We start from the raw sequence: 17,500 nt of genomic DNA, 5'->3' as shown, positions 1-17,500 counted from the left end.
CATTTCGCTAAAGAGATGCACGTGTCAGCGGAATTGGAATTGGGATCGGGATCCCTTCGGGGTTTCCTTGGAAAATCACTGGGCTGAACAACGAAAGGCAATTGTCGGTTAAGTACGACTATATTTTTTCTTTATTTTTTGTATAATTAATTTTCAATATGGCTGACCTATGGCAGGAAGTCATATGTGTGTATAATATATTACATATATTATAAAGCCTCCACTACATTTATTTCTTTTGTTTTGGAATTCTTTTCACAATTGCTTATTTTTCTTGAATAAGTATTTCTTTTTATTTTTCCCCACATTTGTAATTATATATATACATATAGCATTGTTGTTGTAGTTGCTGTAGGGGCCTGTTGATAAGAACGTCGTCGTCGCCGCAACTCAACGACCGCAGAGGCACCAAGTGCCAGTACCAGGGAACGGGCCCCAGCATTTGACTCGCATTTTGTTTTTCTGTCGCTTGGAAAGCTATATATATACAGTACTACTTATATACATGGGCACAATTTAAATACAAACATACTATAAGTACATATATATGGCCACTTGTTGGGTGACACTGCCTGGAGCTCGAAAGGCAATGCCCCACCCTTCGGATGGACGGAACCCAGAGTTTTGTGCTTTTCGGGTTCGTTGATCGTCATGCTGGTTTCATGTAATCGTCATAATTTTCCCAACTTTTCCTTTTTCAGCCGTGGCTACTTTTTCTTTATCTTTTTGCGCTACGTTGCGGCATAAATTCCTTGTAAGTTGGGGATCTATGGGGTTTTTTTTTACAATAATTCTTCCATAAATTTCTTTAAATTCCCAAACAAAATACAATTATATAATTATAAACACATTATAAAATCTAAGGCCCACTTGTTTTAATTTAGTATTATAAAAATACTTATTTATTGCATATATCAAAAGCCATTTTTAACGCGCAACTCATAACAAAAATGACTGTACAAAAAGCTATGACTAACAATGATATTTCTGCTTAAAAATAGTGATTAACATTACGAGTATGTGACCTACAGTAGTAGTTTTCCATAAAATTAAGTAGTTATTTATTAAAAATAAAAACTAAATAGTTATGTCATAGCTAAACCAAGGACAACCCAATTCGACTCTGGGGAACTTACAAAGTGGTCCAGACGGAGCAGGCCGCATTCCCATGAACATTCCCGACGTTGTAGGTTAGGTCCAGAGTTGTGGGTGTTCAAATCCGTTGCGCTCATTATGAGGGGCGTTCGGCATTCGGCACATGTGGTTTACATCGATGATGATGACCGGGCAACGGGCATCTGGCGATCTGGCGATCTCACGAGCTAAGCAAGCGTTAAATTTCGGATTTCAATACTGGCCAGATTCCGAGGGGGCGTTAACCCGGCAAATGAAAGTGTCACACAGGTCACGCCGACGGATCACAACTCTTTCGGGGAAGCGGATGGCTTTCCCGGGCGCCCCTTCGACTGGCGATTATGTTTGGTTAAACTCACGTCGCTTTTGTGGTTAAACACACATTTAAAGGATTTCCCTTGCGCCGGCGCAACTTTCCTTTCTTCGGGTTTTCTTCGGTTTCACGCCTCCGACGAAGAAGATCACTGTGATAATCGCCGGCCACGACCCACGAATTCTACTCACGGTTACCGGTTAGAAGATAGGATGGGATGGGAGTATAACCGATCCCGAACCGACCGACCACCGACCACCGGACCCGCATCCGCATCCGAGCTCCGACCTACTACTACAACTTTTCAAATGCTACTCGGCCCGGAGCCACCCAAAGCAATGCGAGTAAAATATTCTTGATTAAAACTTATCAGAGCACAATTCATATCACCTTTTCAAAAACGCAACAACAGCAAAGTAACGATTGTACTTTATTATCGGCGACGCAACCGTCGAACTCATTGCGCCGTGTACTCGGTACTTTTACTTTGGCGTAGTTTGGTTGTCGCCGGTTCCGCTGATTGGACGCAGCCAAGATATGGCTATCTGGTCCGGGCCCGATTCCGATTCCCGATTCTACGACCAGCCCCACAGACGCCAAAACACACTGGAGCGAGCAGGACGACGACGGCTGAGACAGAGAGGGCGATACCAAAACACGATTTGATTAAGTTGCATCACGCGCCGGTCGCGCGACTATCCTTATCGGGGCAACTCTCCGACTTGGCGAACATATGTATATGTACTACACACGCATATGAGAAAGCCGAGTGAGTCCTTATCATCACTGGTTTGGCCAGATTTCGATTTGGTGACGACAACAACGAGAATACCAACCGATAGCCACTATCGCGGGCAGTAAGCTCCTCGTCTAAAAGAGGTAATGAGCGGCCCGGGAGTGTCATAAAAAAAGTAATGGATAAGCTCATTACAAGTGTAAAGGATCGTAAAATAAATGTACTTAATTTTGAAACCTGAGAATATATATTTAGATTTAAACAATGTTATCTGATTTATAACATTAATGGAAAACTCTTTAGATTGAACAACAATTGTTGCGAACTCAATGGGAAGTCAGGATCTATTTAATCTCAAATTGTTTAAATCGAAAGGAAATATTCTTGGTTTGACATTCTAAAAAATCAAAAAAATAACATTATTGGAATCTCTTTAGATTGAACAACAAAATTATAAAAACTCTCGTCAAAATCTATTTAATCTTAAATTCTTAAAATCGAAACGAAATGTTCTTGGTTTGTCATTCTTAAAATCAAACTACGTTAATCTATATTTTCAGGAATGTCATTATGGCAAACTAGATTTAGGATCTTATTCTAGAAATCGTAATGAAAACGTTGAGCATAAAACTAACTTTAAACTTAACAAGAGAATAAGAAAATCATTGCTGAATTGGTCCATGTTTGTTTAATTTCCATATATGTTTAATTACTTCAATTGAATTTAATATATGTGCAAAGTGGTCTTAATTACACCCCCTTTAAAGAACTGATATCGAGGCCCCAGCAAACGACCTTGCCTATCTGCCATACCCTTTTTTTCTGGCTCACTCCCCTGACCATAAAGTTTAACAACGTGCCTAAAACACAAAAATGTAAACAACGAATACGCCAGGGAAATGCCGAAGAGTCTGGTTTGTTTAATAAAAAATACAGAGCCAGCTAGTTTACCAAAAAAAATAAAAAACCGATAAAAAAGTGTCAAGGAATTCCTATCAAATAACAAAATGCCGGTTCTTATGACGTCATGCGGATTGATAAGTGCCACAGTAATCAAGAAAGAAAACACAAAAGGGCAGAAAACAAACATATTGCAAACAGAAACATTGATAAAACCAGACGAATCAGAAGCGAGGAGCGGGTGACGACGCGAAAACAATGCTGGCGAGATAAGGAGGTAAATAACCTGGCGGAAAACTTTAAGTCGGCGCCTCGACGGCCGGAGAAAGATCCTAACCTGCGACTAGGAGGAGGAGGAGGAGGATCTGGCGACGGGGTGCGGGTCACCCATGCGGGGAGCAGCAGAAGGAGGAGGAGTACAGCGATAAGGACGCAAGGGTGCGGGTGCGGCTTACCAGCTATCAGCACCAGTAGCAACGGCAAAGTCCGGAAGATGCCTTTGGTCAAAAGATAAAAGGCCAGAGTGGGTTGGCGAGAAGAATGTGAATATACTGAGAAAAATGTATTGATCATCTCTACTTAAAAAAAACAACAAAAAGTCGTCCAAACCAAAAAACTTCTTATGAAAAAAACGTCAAGAAACTGTATTTCATATGAAGTTTTTTGTTTTGGAAGAAAAAAAACGTCAAGAAATTGTATTTCATATGAAGTTTTTTGTTTTGGACGACTTTTTGTTGGGTTGAGTACTAGCCCTAAAAGAAAAAATATTAATAGCAAGTATAATATTAATAAATATTTTATTGTAATATCCTTATTACCCAGAATTAGAATTAAAAGAAGTCGAATGAAAACTACTTAAAAGTATAAGGGATCGTAAAATAATAATATATGATTGTAAATCCTGAAAATTAAAAATTTTCAAAAATTGTATTTACTTAAAAGTTAAGGAATCGCAATTTAAGATTTCTTTCTAAACCTATTTCTTATTTTCTCACAGTGTGCTGTAGCGAGAGGAATATTATGGCTTATCTGAATTCGACTTCAGCTCGGCTTTGCTTTTGTTTTGTTTGAGCTGGGTCTTTTAATACAATATAATAATGACCGTTTAAATGGGATTTTTATTATAAAAAAAAAGGGAAGACGGGCATTTCTACAAGCCAGAGATAAGGCCATCCTGTACCACGCACCGAATCCCTCTTATTCTTGCAGGAATTATTGTTTTTGAATATTGAAACACAGCCTCCATTACGAGAGGGTCGCATTTAGCGCCCCGCCTAGACATAAATAATATATGTGCTATATGCCATATAATCCGTAGCCATTTCATCGTGACGGAGCACAGAGATAAGACGGTATTTGTATAGAACAAAACCGAATAAAATTGAAAAATAAATCGAGTATGCTGTGGGGTAAGAGGTCGACTAACTATATTTACCAGCTCTTAATGGGCTGGCACGACTGATAGCCCCATCAAAATTCAAGGTACTTGGGGGCAACAATCGACCAGATTCAAAAATATTCCTCGCCAGTTTAGAAAACGGTGATATATGAAACTCAAAATCGATTTCAACCGATCAGATAAGTTGTGACAGCATTAACACATTAGTCAATAAAATGAGCTCAGAGGGAGAGAAGAAGCAAACAATTGATAAAAGCGAAATTAGGTGTCTTATTGTGAGAGACAGGAGTCAATATTTACTAACCAAATGATGCACTCAAACAATAATTCTGTTTGGCAAACATTTGTATTTGACCATTGCCGATAAGAATCACTCCGAACAATGTGCGACTATTTAGGATCGATTGAATTTTTGAATTAGAGTCCTTAGTACCTATTCATCTCATGATTAAAGTAAAGGAATAAAGTACTGTCATTAAACAAAAATTGGTTTAATTTTTATATTCAAGAACGACTAGTCCTTATTTCAAGAACGAATGTTTTAAACATTTCAAGTACTATTCGGTATTGTTCTAAGAACGTTCGTTCTCAAATTATTCGTACTCAATTTTTCTGGGTGTAAGTGTGAAAGATTTTCTGTTACGGTTTTAATTACAGTCATATTCACACATATAAAATTAATGCCAAAGAAATACTATTTATGTTTCTATTACACTTTTGATCAAAATTTATTGATATTGTTATGAGCTAAATCAAAGTCATTTCCTTTCTGCTTGTCCGATTGGTTCACAAATGTCGTGAGTTATAAATTGGTTACGGGAAAACGCGATATTGATTAAAATTAATTCATAAATGTTGAAGAAAAATATAAAATAAATTATTGCTCGAATATAGAGTGGATATACAGCCCACAATTTACTGACCTCCATGGACTATGTCCTGCCAAAAAGGTCCGGCCGATTTAACCCTTTTCCACATTTAATTTGAATTTAAATAAACGGCAGTTCGGCCCCAATACCGATTGATGATTGCTTATCGAATTTAATTTTTTTTGATTTTTGAATTTACCCGAATTTACCAAGGATGCTAGATCTCACAATTTTCTTCTTCTTCGTCATTTTCAAACTTAAATTTGCATTTTAGAGTGACCAGAAATGCGCCAATTTTTTTTATTTCTCCAAATTTGGAGAATTGCGGCAAATTTGTGGCAAAAAAATAAATAAATTATATTTCAAAAATATATTTTCATATTGCTGAGCGGCTTGTATTCTTCACATTTTATTACTCGAGATTTATTTTAAATCCTACATCGAACATATCGAGCTTTTTAAATAAATTTATCTGATATTAAAAAAACAAATTATAAATACACATTTTAAGTAATTTCCAACTTTTTTATTAGTTTTTACAATTCTACTTTTGCGAATATAAAGGAACAGAGGGCAATTTCAATTTTCATTCTAGCCTAAAACTGGAAGTCTTGGAGTGGGAAGCAGTAGTCTACTTTTTCAGTGCCTGCACAAAGTTGCCCAGATCGTATTCCTCCTCGTACTGATGCTCGGACCAGAGTTCCGGCAGGTTCTCGATAATGGTGTTCATGGACATGCCGCCGGAGGCCGATCCTGCTGCTGCCGCCGCTGATCCAGAAACTGCTCCCTGGTCCTTGCCGCCGTTGAAGAGGTCAAAGATCTGCGAGGTGCCCATCGTCTGGAGCGAGGCATTCTCCGCACTCACCACCGTGTTGGCGGTGAGTATCTTGAACTTCTGCAGCCCCATGATCTTTTCCTCCAGCGAGTTGCGCGTGATCAGCCGGTAAACATTCACCACCTTCTTCTGACCGATTCGGTGGGCTCGGTCCATGGCCTGCAGATCCTTCATGGGGTTCCAGTCGTGCTCCACAAAGATGACCGTATCGGCACCGGTTAGATTGAGACCCAGACCACCAACCTACAAATATATTTACAATTGTTATTGTGTGTTTGATATTTAAGGGGTAATCCAATTACCAGAGTGGTCAGGAGCAAAACATCGATGCTGGGATCGCTGTTAAAGTTGTTGACTATGTCCTGGCGCTGCGAGGCGGGCACACTGCCGTCCAGCCGCAGATAGGTGACGCTGGGCAGATGCCGGCGCAGCAAGTCGTGCTCCACAATGTCCAGCATCGCCTTCAGCTGGCAGAAGATCAGCGCCCGATGCTGACTCACCGACTCGGTTTGCACACCAATGCCGCAGTCTAGGAGGAGTTGCCTGGAGGAAAGAAAAATCCAAAAGTTAGTCATAAATAAACAGTAAAAATATTAAAATTAAAGAACATTTCAAGTAAAATAAAAACAAATCGTAAAATTAATGTAGTCAAAATAATAATAATTATCATAAAATATTAATCAATCCCAACGTAATAATATATGAAAATAATAAAAGTAACATATGTCTATTTTAAAATGGTTAGTAATGAGTAGACATCGGACCAATCAAATGTGGCTTTAAATCATTTAAAAAAAAACGATTTCACCTAAAATCCGATGTCTATTAATAAGTAGTAGTTTTAAGTATTTTTTGTTTAAATTCAATGTGGCTAGTGCTACAAATATAAGTGTAAACTTGCTGTGCTAGGATAATAATAATAAATAAATAAATAAATAGTAAATTGTAGAGTCCCAAATCACTTACTTCAAGGCCGGCAGCTTGGCCGAGTGCTCGATGTCGTCCAACGAGCTGTTCGAGAGCGCCAACTGGCTGGCCACCTGGCTGAGCTCCTCGGACTGGCGCAGCACCAGCTTGGGATGGTTGCACACGTTCTGCAGGTAGCGCAGCGCCTGGAAAATGTGCGTCTTGGCGCTGAGATTCTCCGTCACGATGGCCGCCGCCGCCGACGACGAGTCGCCCAGCTTGTCCAAACAGTCTTTCAGATGCTTATTGCTAAAGTCTTCGTACAGGCGCAGCTGGAGCGGACTCAGTTCGCAGAGCAGATCCTGGGTGATCTTGGGCGGCAGGTCCTTCAGTACGTCCTCCTTGACGCGGCGCAGCAGGAAGGGCAGGACTTGGCGGTGCAGCGCCTCCATGGCCAGCACTCCGGCCTCCTGCTCCTTGGCCGAGCTCTTGGCATCCCGAGAGGCCAAAATTGGACGCGAGAAGCGTTGAACAAACTGCTTCTCGGTGCCCAGGAAGCCCGGCATGAGGAAGTCGAACAGGGACCACAGCTCCAGTACGTTGTTCTGAATGGGCGTGCCGGACAAGATCAGTCTGTGGTTGGCCTTCAGTCGTTTGATGGCCTTCGAGCTCTTCGTCTTGCCGTTCTTGATGATGTGTCCCTCGTCCAGGACGACATAGTTGAAGTGTATGCCGCTGAAGAAGTCAATGTCCTTGCGCACAGTGTCGTAGGAAGCCACCACCAGGTTGCAGCTCGTTCCGATCTCACTCCTCAGCTTCTCCCTGCCCACGGGGAATCCATAGTAGTGCAGCGGGCGCAGAACGGATCCTTGATCCAGGAACTTCTCCACCTCGTACACCCAATGACCGGTCAACGTGGGCGGGCAGATGACCAAGCTGGGCAGATTGGCCGAGTGGGCTTCCTGGCGATGCAAATGATCGCCGGCCAGAATGCAGATGGTCTGCAGCGTCTTGCCCAATCCCATGTCGTCGCACAGGATGCCGTGCAGATTGTACTTGTTGAGGAACCACAGCCAGTTGATGCCGGCCTGCTGGTAGCAACGCAGCTCCACACTTATGGGCACCGGAACCTGGTAATCGGGAATGCTCTTTGGATTGAACAGGTAGTCGAGGAACTCACGGTCGCGCGTCTTGCGCGCCTGCAGCGGCTCGCTCTTCAGTTGCTCCGCCTTTCCGCCGTCCAGCGGCATCAGCTGGACGAGATTGGCGAAGCAGTGGGTGGACAGTAGTCGCACAGATTCATCCGGATCGCTCATGGCTCCCAGCAGCGGCACCACCAGCAGCACGATGTAGGGCACCACTTTGATCTGCAGTCGGCTGACCACCCGTTCAATGGCCTCCACGGCGCCCTGACGCTCGATTAGCTGCTCAATCTTTCCCAGCAGCGGCAGCAGATCGTGCACCACAAACTGCATGGTCTGGCAGGCGTCGATCTCGGCCAGCACTGCGATGCAGCGAGCGGCCATGTGACGGATCGCCTTGAGAGGATGACAGACAATAAACCCAAGTGGCGGCAGCAAGGCGAACATCTGGGGATGCAGTGCAGCATGCAGATGCGGAGCTGCTGTCTCGATAAGCTGCAGGGAGCTGACTAGCTCATTGCACACAGCCAAATCTGGCAGAATGCTCGGCAATCGCCAGTCGTAGGCCTGCTTTACAAACTGCTCTACTTTGCCAAACATCAGCTGTTGGAAAACAGCCACCTTGTCCACAATGTGCTCTCCGAAAGTCCGGCACAGCTTCTCTATGGCACAGGCCGCTCCCAGTCGCTGAATGCGGCATTGCTTCGCTTCCGCCTCCTTCGCTTGCTGTGCTTTTATCTCTACGTGGGTGGCGACTGCAGTTGCGGCTGCCAAGATCTCGCCAGCGGGCGGTCGTCCAGGGCCACGACTAGCGGTGGTAGTAGTGGGTGTTGTGGCTCCTCCTCCTCCCGCGGATCGGCTGTTGGTGACTGTGACTGCCTGTTGAAGTGCCAGCGTGAGAATGCCGTAGTAAACACAACTGTTTGTGACCCCAGCTGCAGGTGGCGTCTGCTTGAGGGTCTGGAGTGGCATTACCTGCAAGGGATTGGTTTAAATGATTAGTAAGATACATTATTAGTAGACCTCGGATTTTGCATATTTGCATATTTTTATAGGATAAAGATAGATCAATTCCGAAAACACCAAAGTTCGTTTCAATAAAAATATAGTTTAAAATTAAGGGCATATTTTATTTTTTTCATATTTGCATAAAATTCATATGCATAAATTATGCAAAATATAAAATAGACTCAACTATTTAAGATTGACCATTTCCTAATTTACCCGAAGAAAATTGTTTGTTCCTTTTCGTCATTTCAGAGATATATTATTTTTTCCCAAATTTAAGAAAACCCTATTTATATTTCCAACGAGTAGGCGAGAAGGAAATATTTTGCATATGTTTTATGCATATATTTTTTGCATACATCTTGCATTTTTCCGATATGCATCCGAATTTATTTCATTTGAAAAATTTGACACCTACCTAGAAATTTAGGTAAAAATCGGACCAAAAATGGACAAATATGCAAAATCCGAGGATATATGTTATTAATTATAAAGTTTCCTTTAACTAACCAGTTTGGGCGTGAACTCGGCATCGCTCCGCAGCAGCGTGCACAGATTGTTCAGAATCTTGCTATTCGGACTAGGGTTTCTATCACAGACCTGGTCCATCAGGTGGACCAGGAACTCGGCGGATAGCTGCTGCAGCTGGAGGCACTGCTCCCGCTTGATGGACTCCATCAGCGGCTTCACCACCGGATTCAGCTTCTCGGGCAGGCAGTGCAAGGCGCAGATGGCGCCGGCGAGGGCTGCCTGGGCACTGACATGGTAGGCGCTCTGCTCACTGGTCGTCTGCAGGTAGGAGGCCTGCAGGCTGCGCCTCCGCTCCTCCAGCATGTCCAACAGCTTCGGCTTGAGCGGATAGACACGCAGATTTTCGCTCAACGTTGTGGCCACCGCCTCGATTTGCTCCAGGGTGAGAATCTTGGCGTTGTTAAAATCGTTGATTGGGATTTTGTTCTGCTTAAGCGTGGCTATAAAGTCCTGTGCCTCCTGCAGCAGTCGCGTCAGTGAGATGGCCACCTCATCGTAGTAGACGTACTCGCTGACGCACTGGTGCAACTTTTCCTGCAGATTCGGCGGTCCCGGACGCACTGGTTCGTCTTCGAGAGCCCAGAAGGCAATGATCAGTCCGCAAACGATGCGCTGCACGGCGGAATGGGCATTGAGGTGACCCAGCAGCACCTTGGTGTAACAATCCGTCGGACTCTCCGTTTGTGGTGTGTACACTACTCCAGGGGCTGGTTGCACCAGGTAATGCGAGAGGGCTCCCAGTGCCCGCGATGAGGAGATCCTAGCGCGCATAAAGTTGGCTTCCCGCAGCTCCAAAGGCGTCGCCTCGCTGCCACCCAAAAATAACTTCAACGAGGCATTCGAGTGCGCTAATATAGCTCCTCCTAGATCATCTCCTATGCGAGGAGGTCGTTTTCTTGAGGTGCTCCCTTGCGTGTTTGAATCTCCACCAGCTCGGATCAGCACTGCGGCATCAAAAGCGAGTCTGGGCGGCTGCATGGAAAGGCAGATCCAAGAGGAGACGTAGGGACAGGCGGCGTGCAGCAGGGCACCCAAATCCGCATGCTCAATGAGATTGGACCACACCTGACGGGCCAGAGCCTGGATATCCGCCTGCGGCTCGACCAGGATGCGCTGATATATGTGACGCAAAGCCTGCTGCAGCAATTGCCACTTCCAGTCGCTGACTCCAAAGTTGAGTTTCATCTTTTGCTCCTCCTCCTTGGGCTCCCATTTCACCTTATTCCCGCTAGTCAAGGTGATTAGGGTTTTCAGCGTGGATCTCCGCACCGAACTGGTGCTGTGGGAGAGAAAAGGCCACAGTCGCGGCACCAAAATGGCCATGGGCTCCATCTCCACCCAGCTGGCTGCCTTGGGCAGGCATAAAATGGCCGCCAGCAGTCCCATGAAACTGTTGCAAGCGGATGTGAGTTCATCCTGATCCAAAAGCAAATCCCACAGCATCTTAACAATGGAGGAAACTTGCGCCGGCTTCAGTAGCTTCGGAAGACAGGAGGAAACTGGAATCAGAGTAGCTGCAGCCACAGCTCCAACGTCATCCACAGAGTCCAGCAGACCGGTGAGAATACTCGAGATTGACTGCGGCAGGTAGACGGGCAGCAGCTCCTCGCGCACCACAAACACATACTTCAGGCCGAGCAGTCCTCCGTGCCGCACTTCCCACTCGTTCTTGTGCTGAATTAGCTGCAGCAGGATGTCCACGATCCGTTGAACCTTGGACGCCTGGATCTCCTTCACCAGGGTGCCCAGCACTTGGGCGCATGTTTCGCGCACTGGGGCCACCACCTGATCGGAGACAAAGTCCCCGAAGCGATCGAGACAAAGCACGCAGAGCAGACGCAGTGCGGCATCCTCTAGCCACCGGCTATGTGCTTCGTCCATCTGTTCGCGACTCTGTTGCGCAGCTTTGCCCGCTCCTTGGGCATGCTGGTTGATCAGCTCCCTCAGTGCTGTGGCCGCTCCATGGCGCACCTCCCATTTGGCGTGAAAGAGATCGATGAAGAGGCGGGAGCAGAAGTTCTCCAATGGCCAGGAGACGGCATCCACCCAAGTGCCAGTGGCATCCGGCACAGCGGCTGTAAAATAGGTTGAGAAATTTGAAGTTAATAAGGTTCTTTAAAAGTTCCATAGAAACAGGCAAGTTTTTGCTAATATTTCGTCATACAAAAATTCATTTTATATCAATTTGTTATATATAATGAAGGTCCCATGCCGAAACTGTTTAGGAGCCAACAAGAACTAAGTATAGAACGTTCTACTATTTTTTTATAAAGATTAAAAATGGCGATTTGCAGAAAACCGCGAATGAATTATTTTCTTTTAAGATTGGACTATATTTTGCACTGGAACCATAATGGGTGTTATTTTTATCTGAAAGCTTGGCAAAAATAATAATTTTTGGGTACTTTTATTTATTTTTTACCACACGTATTTTAAAATTATAAATTAATTAAACAAAAAAATAGCATCGTTTCTTTTCTTCTTCGTTTCTTTTTTAAAAATCCTTTTTAAATGGTGTGATATTGTCATTAAAATTAGATATCCTTTTCAAAACCATGAAGAAAATCTCGAAACGTTTCACAAAGAATCACTAATATGCTTTCTGGACATTATGCCTTGTAGTACATTAGTATAACCTATTATATTCACACTCACCATTTAAACTGTAGAATATTTCCTGTCGCTCCGTTGCCTTCAGCTTCTTCTTTTCCGGCTCCTCCAGTGCAGTGGAACCATTGTTGCTGTGGTTGCTGCCAGTACTGTGATTGCTATTGGAGTTCCTTCGGCTGCAAGTGGGCGTAACCACGGTGGCAGAGGCTCCAGTGTTCTGGCGTGCCTTGCGCTTGGCCCGGTTCATCTCGCGGCAGCTTAGCGGAGCCTGCCCAGAACCGTTCGCCGCTGGCTTTATGTTGAGTATATGCTCCACGGGCAGCTTCTCGGCGTTCACGTTGTAGGTGCTGCCGCTCCTGGCGAGCGCCACGTCCTCGTCGGTGATCATGTCGGTAAGATTTACGCCCAGCTTGGCGGCGGTGGTCAGACCCAGTTTGTCATTAAGCACCGCCCGCTGGCGACTCAGGCGACTGGCGAGACTGCGCTCCTCCTCGCCGCCGCCACTGGCCGGCTGCTCCTCCTGCACATCGAACTCGTTGCCCTCGGAGCCGATGAGACGGGCGCCCTTGTGCAGGATCTGCTGCAGATCGAACTCATCGAAGCTAAGTAGTCGCTCGCTGGCGGTTGTCGAGTTGGAACCACTCGACTGGCAGCTGTCCTCTTCGGCAGCAGCTGCAGCTGTATGGGCAGCATCACTGCTGGAGCGCTCCTTCTTGGTCACCACCGCCTGGAGTTCCGGCTGCCAGGGAGGCACTTGCTTTAGTATGGCCTCGACCGTCTGGGCCGCCGCTATCCGCGTCTCCCAGGACGAACTGTGCAGGTAGCCCACCAGTCGGTTGAGCAGCGCATGCAGCTCGTGTGGATAAAGCTTCTGGACCTCGCCGATCTGCTTGGCGGCCGCCTGGCGAGTGGCTGCTGTGGAGCCCGTCTCGAGTAGGATGAACAGTCGGTCAAGTCTGCAAAGTACAGTGTTGTATTAAATGAGCAAATAAGGTTTTTAAATGATCAACATACCTAGATGTCATTATACAATGGTAATTTGTGATACTCTTTGTGATCCGTCGATCTAATAAATCGATCTACTCTAAGTTACTAATCTGGAAATAAAATAAAGAGATATTATTAGTTGTTAGGTAAAATGGTATATTATAAATATAAATTAAGGTATAATTTAAAATGATTATAAAAATGTTAATCCAATTGAAATAAGATTTTCCCCACTCAGGCATGTAACATCTATTATTTAATCGGTAGGCTTTTAAGACATTCCATTCCGCAGCCAATTGATTTGCGGGAATGCTTTTATCATAACCTTAACTAAACGGAAATGTTAATAGCCGTAATAAAAAATGTATTACTATTACTTTGAGACTAAAACAAAATATAAAACTCACGATAACTCAATAACCTTCTATATTTTATGTTTTAAACGCGATAACAATAGCTTAGACTTAAACACATTTGTTTAATATTATAAAGAAACTTCACTATAGAGCAAATACCATGACAACAGTACAACCGTTTTCCATTTTATAAGCATAGTAAAGCTCATGTTACTTAATACTCTCGGTGAACTTGGATTATTCAATTAGATGGGGTTAATTGTACACACAACTACAGCTTGAGAGCTGATCTAAATTTCTGGGAAGCCTATTATTAAGATTCCTCCGACTATTATTAGTTGTGTGACGCACTGTACTTGTAAAGCGACCACATGGCTCGGCTCAGCTGTCGCAATCTCGAAATTCAGCCTTTCTCAGCACAACCCAATAAATACGACCAATAAACACTGGACACGTGGTCGAGGAGGGCGCAAAGACAGGGATCCGATGGCCTGGGTGGGATTTCCTGGGGAGCATTATTAGGTGGGTAGGTTGGGCTGTGTAAATTGAGTCACTCAACGTGAATGGCGAATAATGAGTTCTCGTTGTGGCCATCGCGAGGCGTTCTTAACAGCTTGTGCTCGAATCGTGACAATTTAGCAAATTGCGGCATTTCCATTTTCATATTCCTACTATTCATACTAGTGCAACCGTATTACGTAGGGATTTAGGAGCTTCACAGCTCGTTTACCTCTATTAATTATGATGCGATTACAGATGACACACACTTTTACTCTCAAAGCTTTTTTCAATTTTAGGCTCCTTATCAATGCAGCGATAAGAAATTGCAAAAATCACGGTTCACTGAACCAAGGTGAATAATTACGATTTAAGAGTAATATATTTAAACGATGAGTCTTGGAGGCACGTGCAAATTTATTATCGACAATGTTTATCCATAAGCAATCAAAGCCAATAAAACGAGCAAACTTACATGAATAACAAAGAAATATTATAAACAACGAGCGACGACGACGCAAAAGTCATAATGAAATCGTTTGTACATATGGCATGTCGCATGGATTTGTCCGACCGACCATAAAGTCAATTTATCGGCGACAAATCTGCTGTACTTCGATTTGTCGGCGACCTTGTCGATAGAAGCCACCCACCGAAGGGGGGAGGGGGCGGTATTGGGTTCTGATTCAATGGAGGAAAATGCCCCGCTGGCTGGGTAATTAAATTTCCATTAGATGAACATCGACGGAGGCAATCGCAATCATTGATTTGTGCCCAGTGTTGTGTGTCGCCCATTTATTTATACATTTTCACCGAACGATAAGCCACTTTTTCATTATCACCATTGATACCACTCGTAAAATGACGATTAGGTTGTTTCCCATTTTTCTTTTTTTTTTTGTGGCAAGTTCTGCGAGCTTTTTGTATTTATAGATTAAAACAACAGGCGGACTGACGGAAATGCTGGGTCATTTGTTTACACCAAAGATAAGGCGGGGGACTATTATTATTTCGCTAGCCATATTGCTTGAATATTGAATATATGACAAGCTATTGTGGGTTTCTGAATTTCCTTGACACATTACAACGTCTTAAAAAAGGAAGATCGGCTATGTATTCGGTTTTCATTATCAATAGGGGTTTTATAATTTTATTGGTGGGTGGATTAGCCCATGAACCATCACTATTTCTAGATTAGCGATTAATTTTTGCTTTTGGAACTGCTTATACTGAAATGTTTTTAATTCAATGGAATAATATGTTTTCTAGAATTAAGGGGTCATCTATTCAAATGTTTTTTTTTCGGGGAAAGTGACACATTTCGGCATTGATCGCGCCATATGCGAGGAGTTCAATATTTGCACGCCATTTGGCCAATATTTGGTATTGAGACAGCTGTCGCTGCAAATTCGGAAATATCGCACAATGCAGGCGGTATTCGATCGGGATCGAATTAATGAAGCCCCGCGAATGATAAACAACGAGGTGTTTGGCGTTAAATTTAAACAGCCGTCAGCAGAGCAGCATCAAGTCAAGTTCGGCAAGTAAACTTTGAATATATTCAAATGTTCTCAAATGAAACTGTGACAAATGTCGCTGATGTCGCGAAGTGCGGGAAAATGGCAAATGCGAAAAAAAAGAGCGAAAGAGCTGGGGAAACTGAAAAGGCCGCTTGGTTTTGAAACTAGTTCAGGTGCCCTACCCCAAAGTTGTTGGTGGCGAAAGAGAGAAAGAGAGAGGGAGGCGGCAGCGTCGACTGCAGTCGATTACGGCAGCGGACCATAAATAAACACAGGTGCTTGTACCGCCTGGCATGGTAGTACACAGAGAGAAATGGGAGGGGAGTTTAAATTTTTTATATTTATTCGATATTAATTGATGCAGATTTTATTATGTTAGATGATAGAAGAGACCGGGTTCAAGACCATTAGACAACCACTTTTTTTTTACTTTTTTTTTAATTACGAGTAGCACAATTCCTTTCTTGACTTCATATAACTGTAATATTTAAGTTTGAATTTTTCAAAATATATATTTCCTATTTTATAAATATAAAATGGAAATATTTGTGATCCAAATATATTTATTTTATTTAAGAGTAGGAAGGATAAAACAATCGTCTTCGGTTGAAATTAAATTAGCAAATTGATCCCACTCTCTGAATTTTTCTCTCTGTGCATTAAACGTACGGTAATGTGGACGTGGACAACGCATGGAGGGAGGGATTATTGTTAAATGCCACCCACTGAAATTGGAAAAAGAGCCCGATGAATGAACAAATGGACGGCACAAATACAAAACGGCGGCTGGCGAATTGAGCAATGTGCTGCGACTAAAAATACGCGCACTAGAATGGGATGCCAAGAAGAGAGAATATAATATAGTGGAAGCTATAATAGAGACAAAGAGCTAGTAATTAGAATTAGCAAAGTTTTTGTTTAAGGATTTCCGCTGTTTTGCTGCGTTGGCGCTGCCCGCTCTCCCTCTCTCTTTCTCTCCTCTCTTATCAACAAACAGCGTGCCCCCTTGGCCCCACTCTCTCTCTTACACACACACGCAAGCAGAAGCGATAAGTGCCTGCCATATAAATACTATTGCAATCGAGGATAAGACTTGGTCCCTTCCGATCCCCTTCCCCTTCCCCGAATATTATATCACCTACCTTTGGCAATGCGTTGCTCTCTCTCTCTCTCTCTCTGTCGCTCCCTTTGCGATGCGGCAGCAGTCAGCTTTTGTGGGGCGCCCACTCACAATTCAACTCATGCGCTCTGCATTTTCTAATTGAATTGTTTGCTCTAAAACTGTACAATCGATGCTGCGTTACTATGGCCGTGCGTATGCGTGTGTGTGTGTTGGCCGCGGGGGGTGGCTTTTCTACAGCAGCGTCACAAATCAATCCAATATCCAAAGCCAAATCCAATCGCCTCTTCCCACTCACTCGCACTCACGCACCATTGATTTTTCTCACGCACACACTGGCACACGCGGCGGTCGCACACACACGGACGGGGGGACTCCGCTTTCAGCGTGGCGAATTACGGTAATTCTACAATTGTCGTTGTGGGCGTGGGCAGTCAATGTTTTAACTTAACACTGGGCTTCACGCTGATGCAAACACACTCCGAACGCACGATTTTCCTAAGTTTTCGGTTCCCAGCAGCCATGTTAGCCCGATGGAGTCGCATTTATATGTGGGCCTGAGTATCATGGTGCGCCACGGTTTTTAGGCGGCGCGAGCGGGACGGCGATATGGTTTGGTTCAGTGTGACCAGGCAG

The 17,500-nt window shown here is 44.0% G+C and overlaps 1 protein-coding gene across 1 annotated transcript; it reads right to left on the bottom strand.

Moving 5' to 3' along the window:
* Positions 1-5,855: 5,855 nt before the first annotated feature.
* Hel89B (histone acetyltransferase 1) lies at positions 5,856-17,460 on the bottom strand. The gene is made up of 7 exons (XM_017141142.3): positions 16,887-17,460; positions 13,398-13,480; positions 12,429-13,339; positions 9,753-11,848; positions 7,153-9,209; positions 6,489-6,729; positions 5,856-6,429 (listed from the first exon to the last, which is right to left on the bottom strand). The coding sequence occupies exons 2-7, from the start codon at positions 13,406-13,408 to the stop codon at positions 5,983-5,985; spliced, it is 5,763 nt and encodes a 1,920-aa protein (XP_016996631.3). The 5' UTR covers positions 13,409-13,480; positions 16,887-17,460; the 3' UTR covers positions 5,856-5,982.
* Between the last annotated feature and the right edge of the window lie 40 nt (positions 17,461-17,500).

Source organism: Drosophila takahashii, chromosome 3R (genome assembly GCF_030179915.1).
Source record: "Drosophila takahashii strain IR98-3 E-12201 chromosome 3R, DtakHiC1v2, whole genome shotgun sequence".
Taxonomy (NCBI): domain Eukaryota; kingdom Metazoa; phylum Arthropoda; class Insecta; order Diptera; family Drosophilidae; genus Drosophila; species Drosophila takahashii.
This window is presented reverse-complemented; position numbering and strand designations above follow the sequence as displayed.

Excerpts from the sequence above, each read along its gene's own strand:
- Hel89B (XM_017141142.3), bottom strand. Across the intron at positions 6,730-7,152 it reads GCCAAGCTGCCGGCCTTGAA|GCAACTCCTCCTAGACTGCG; the intron begins GTAAGTGATTTG and ends TCTTTCCTCCAG. Across the intron at positions 6,430-6,488 it reads TTTTGCTCCTGACCACTCTG|GTTGGTGGTCTGGGTCTCAA; the intron begins GTAATTGGATTA and ends ATATATTTGTAG.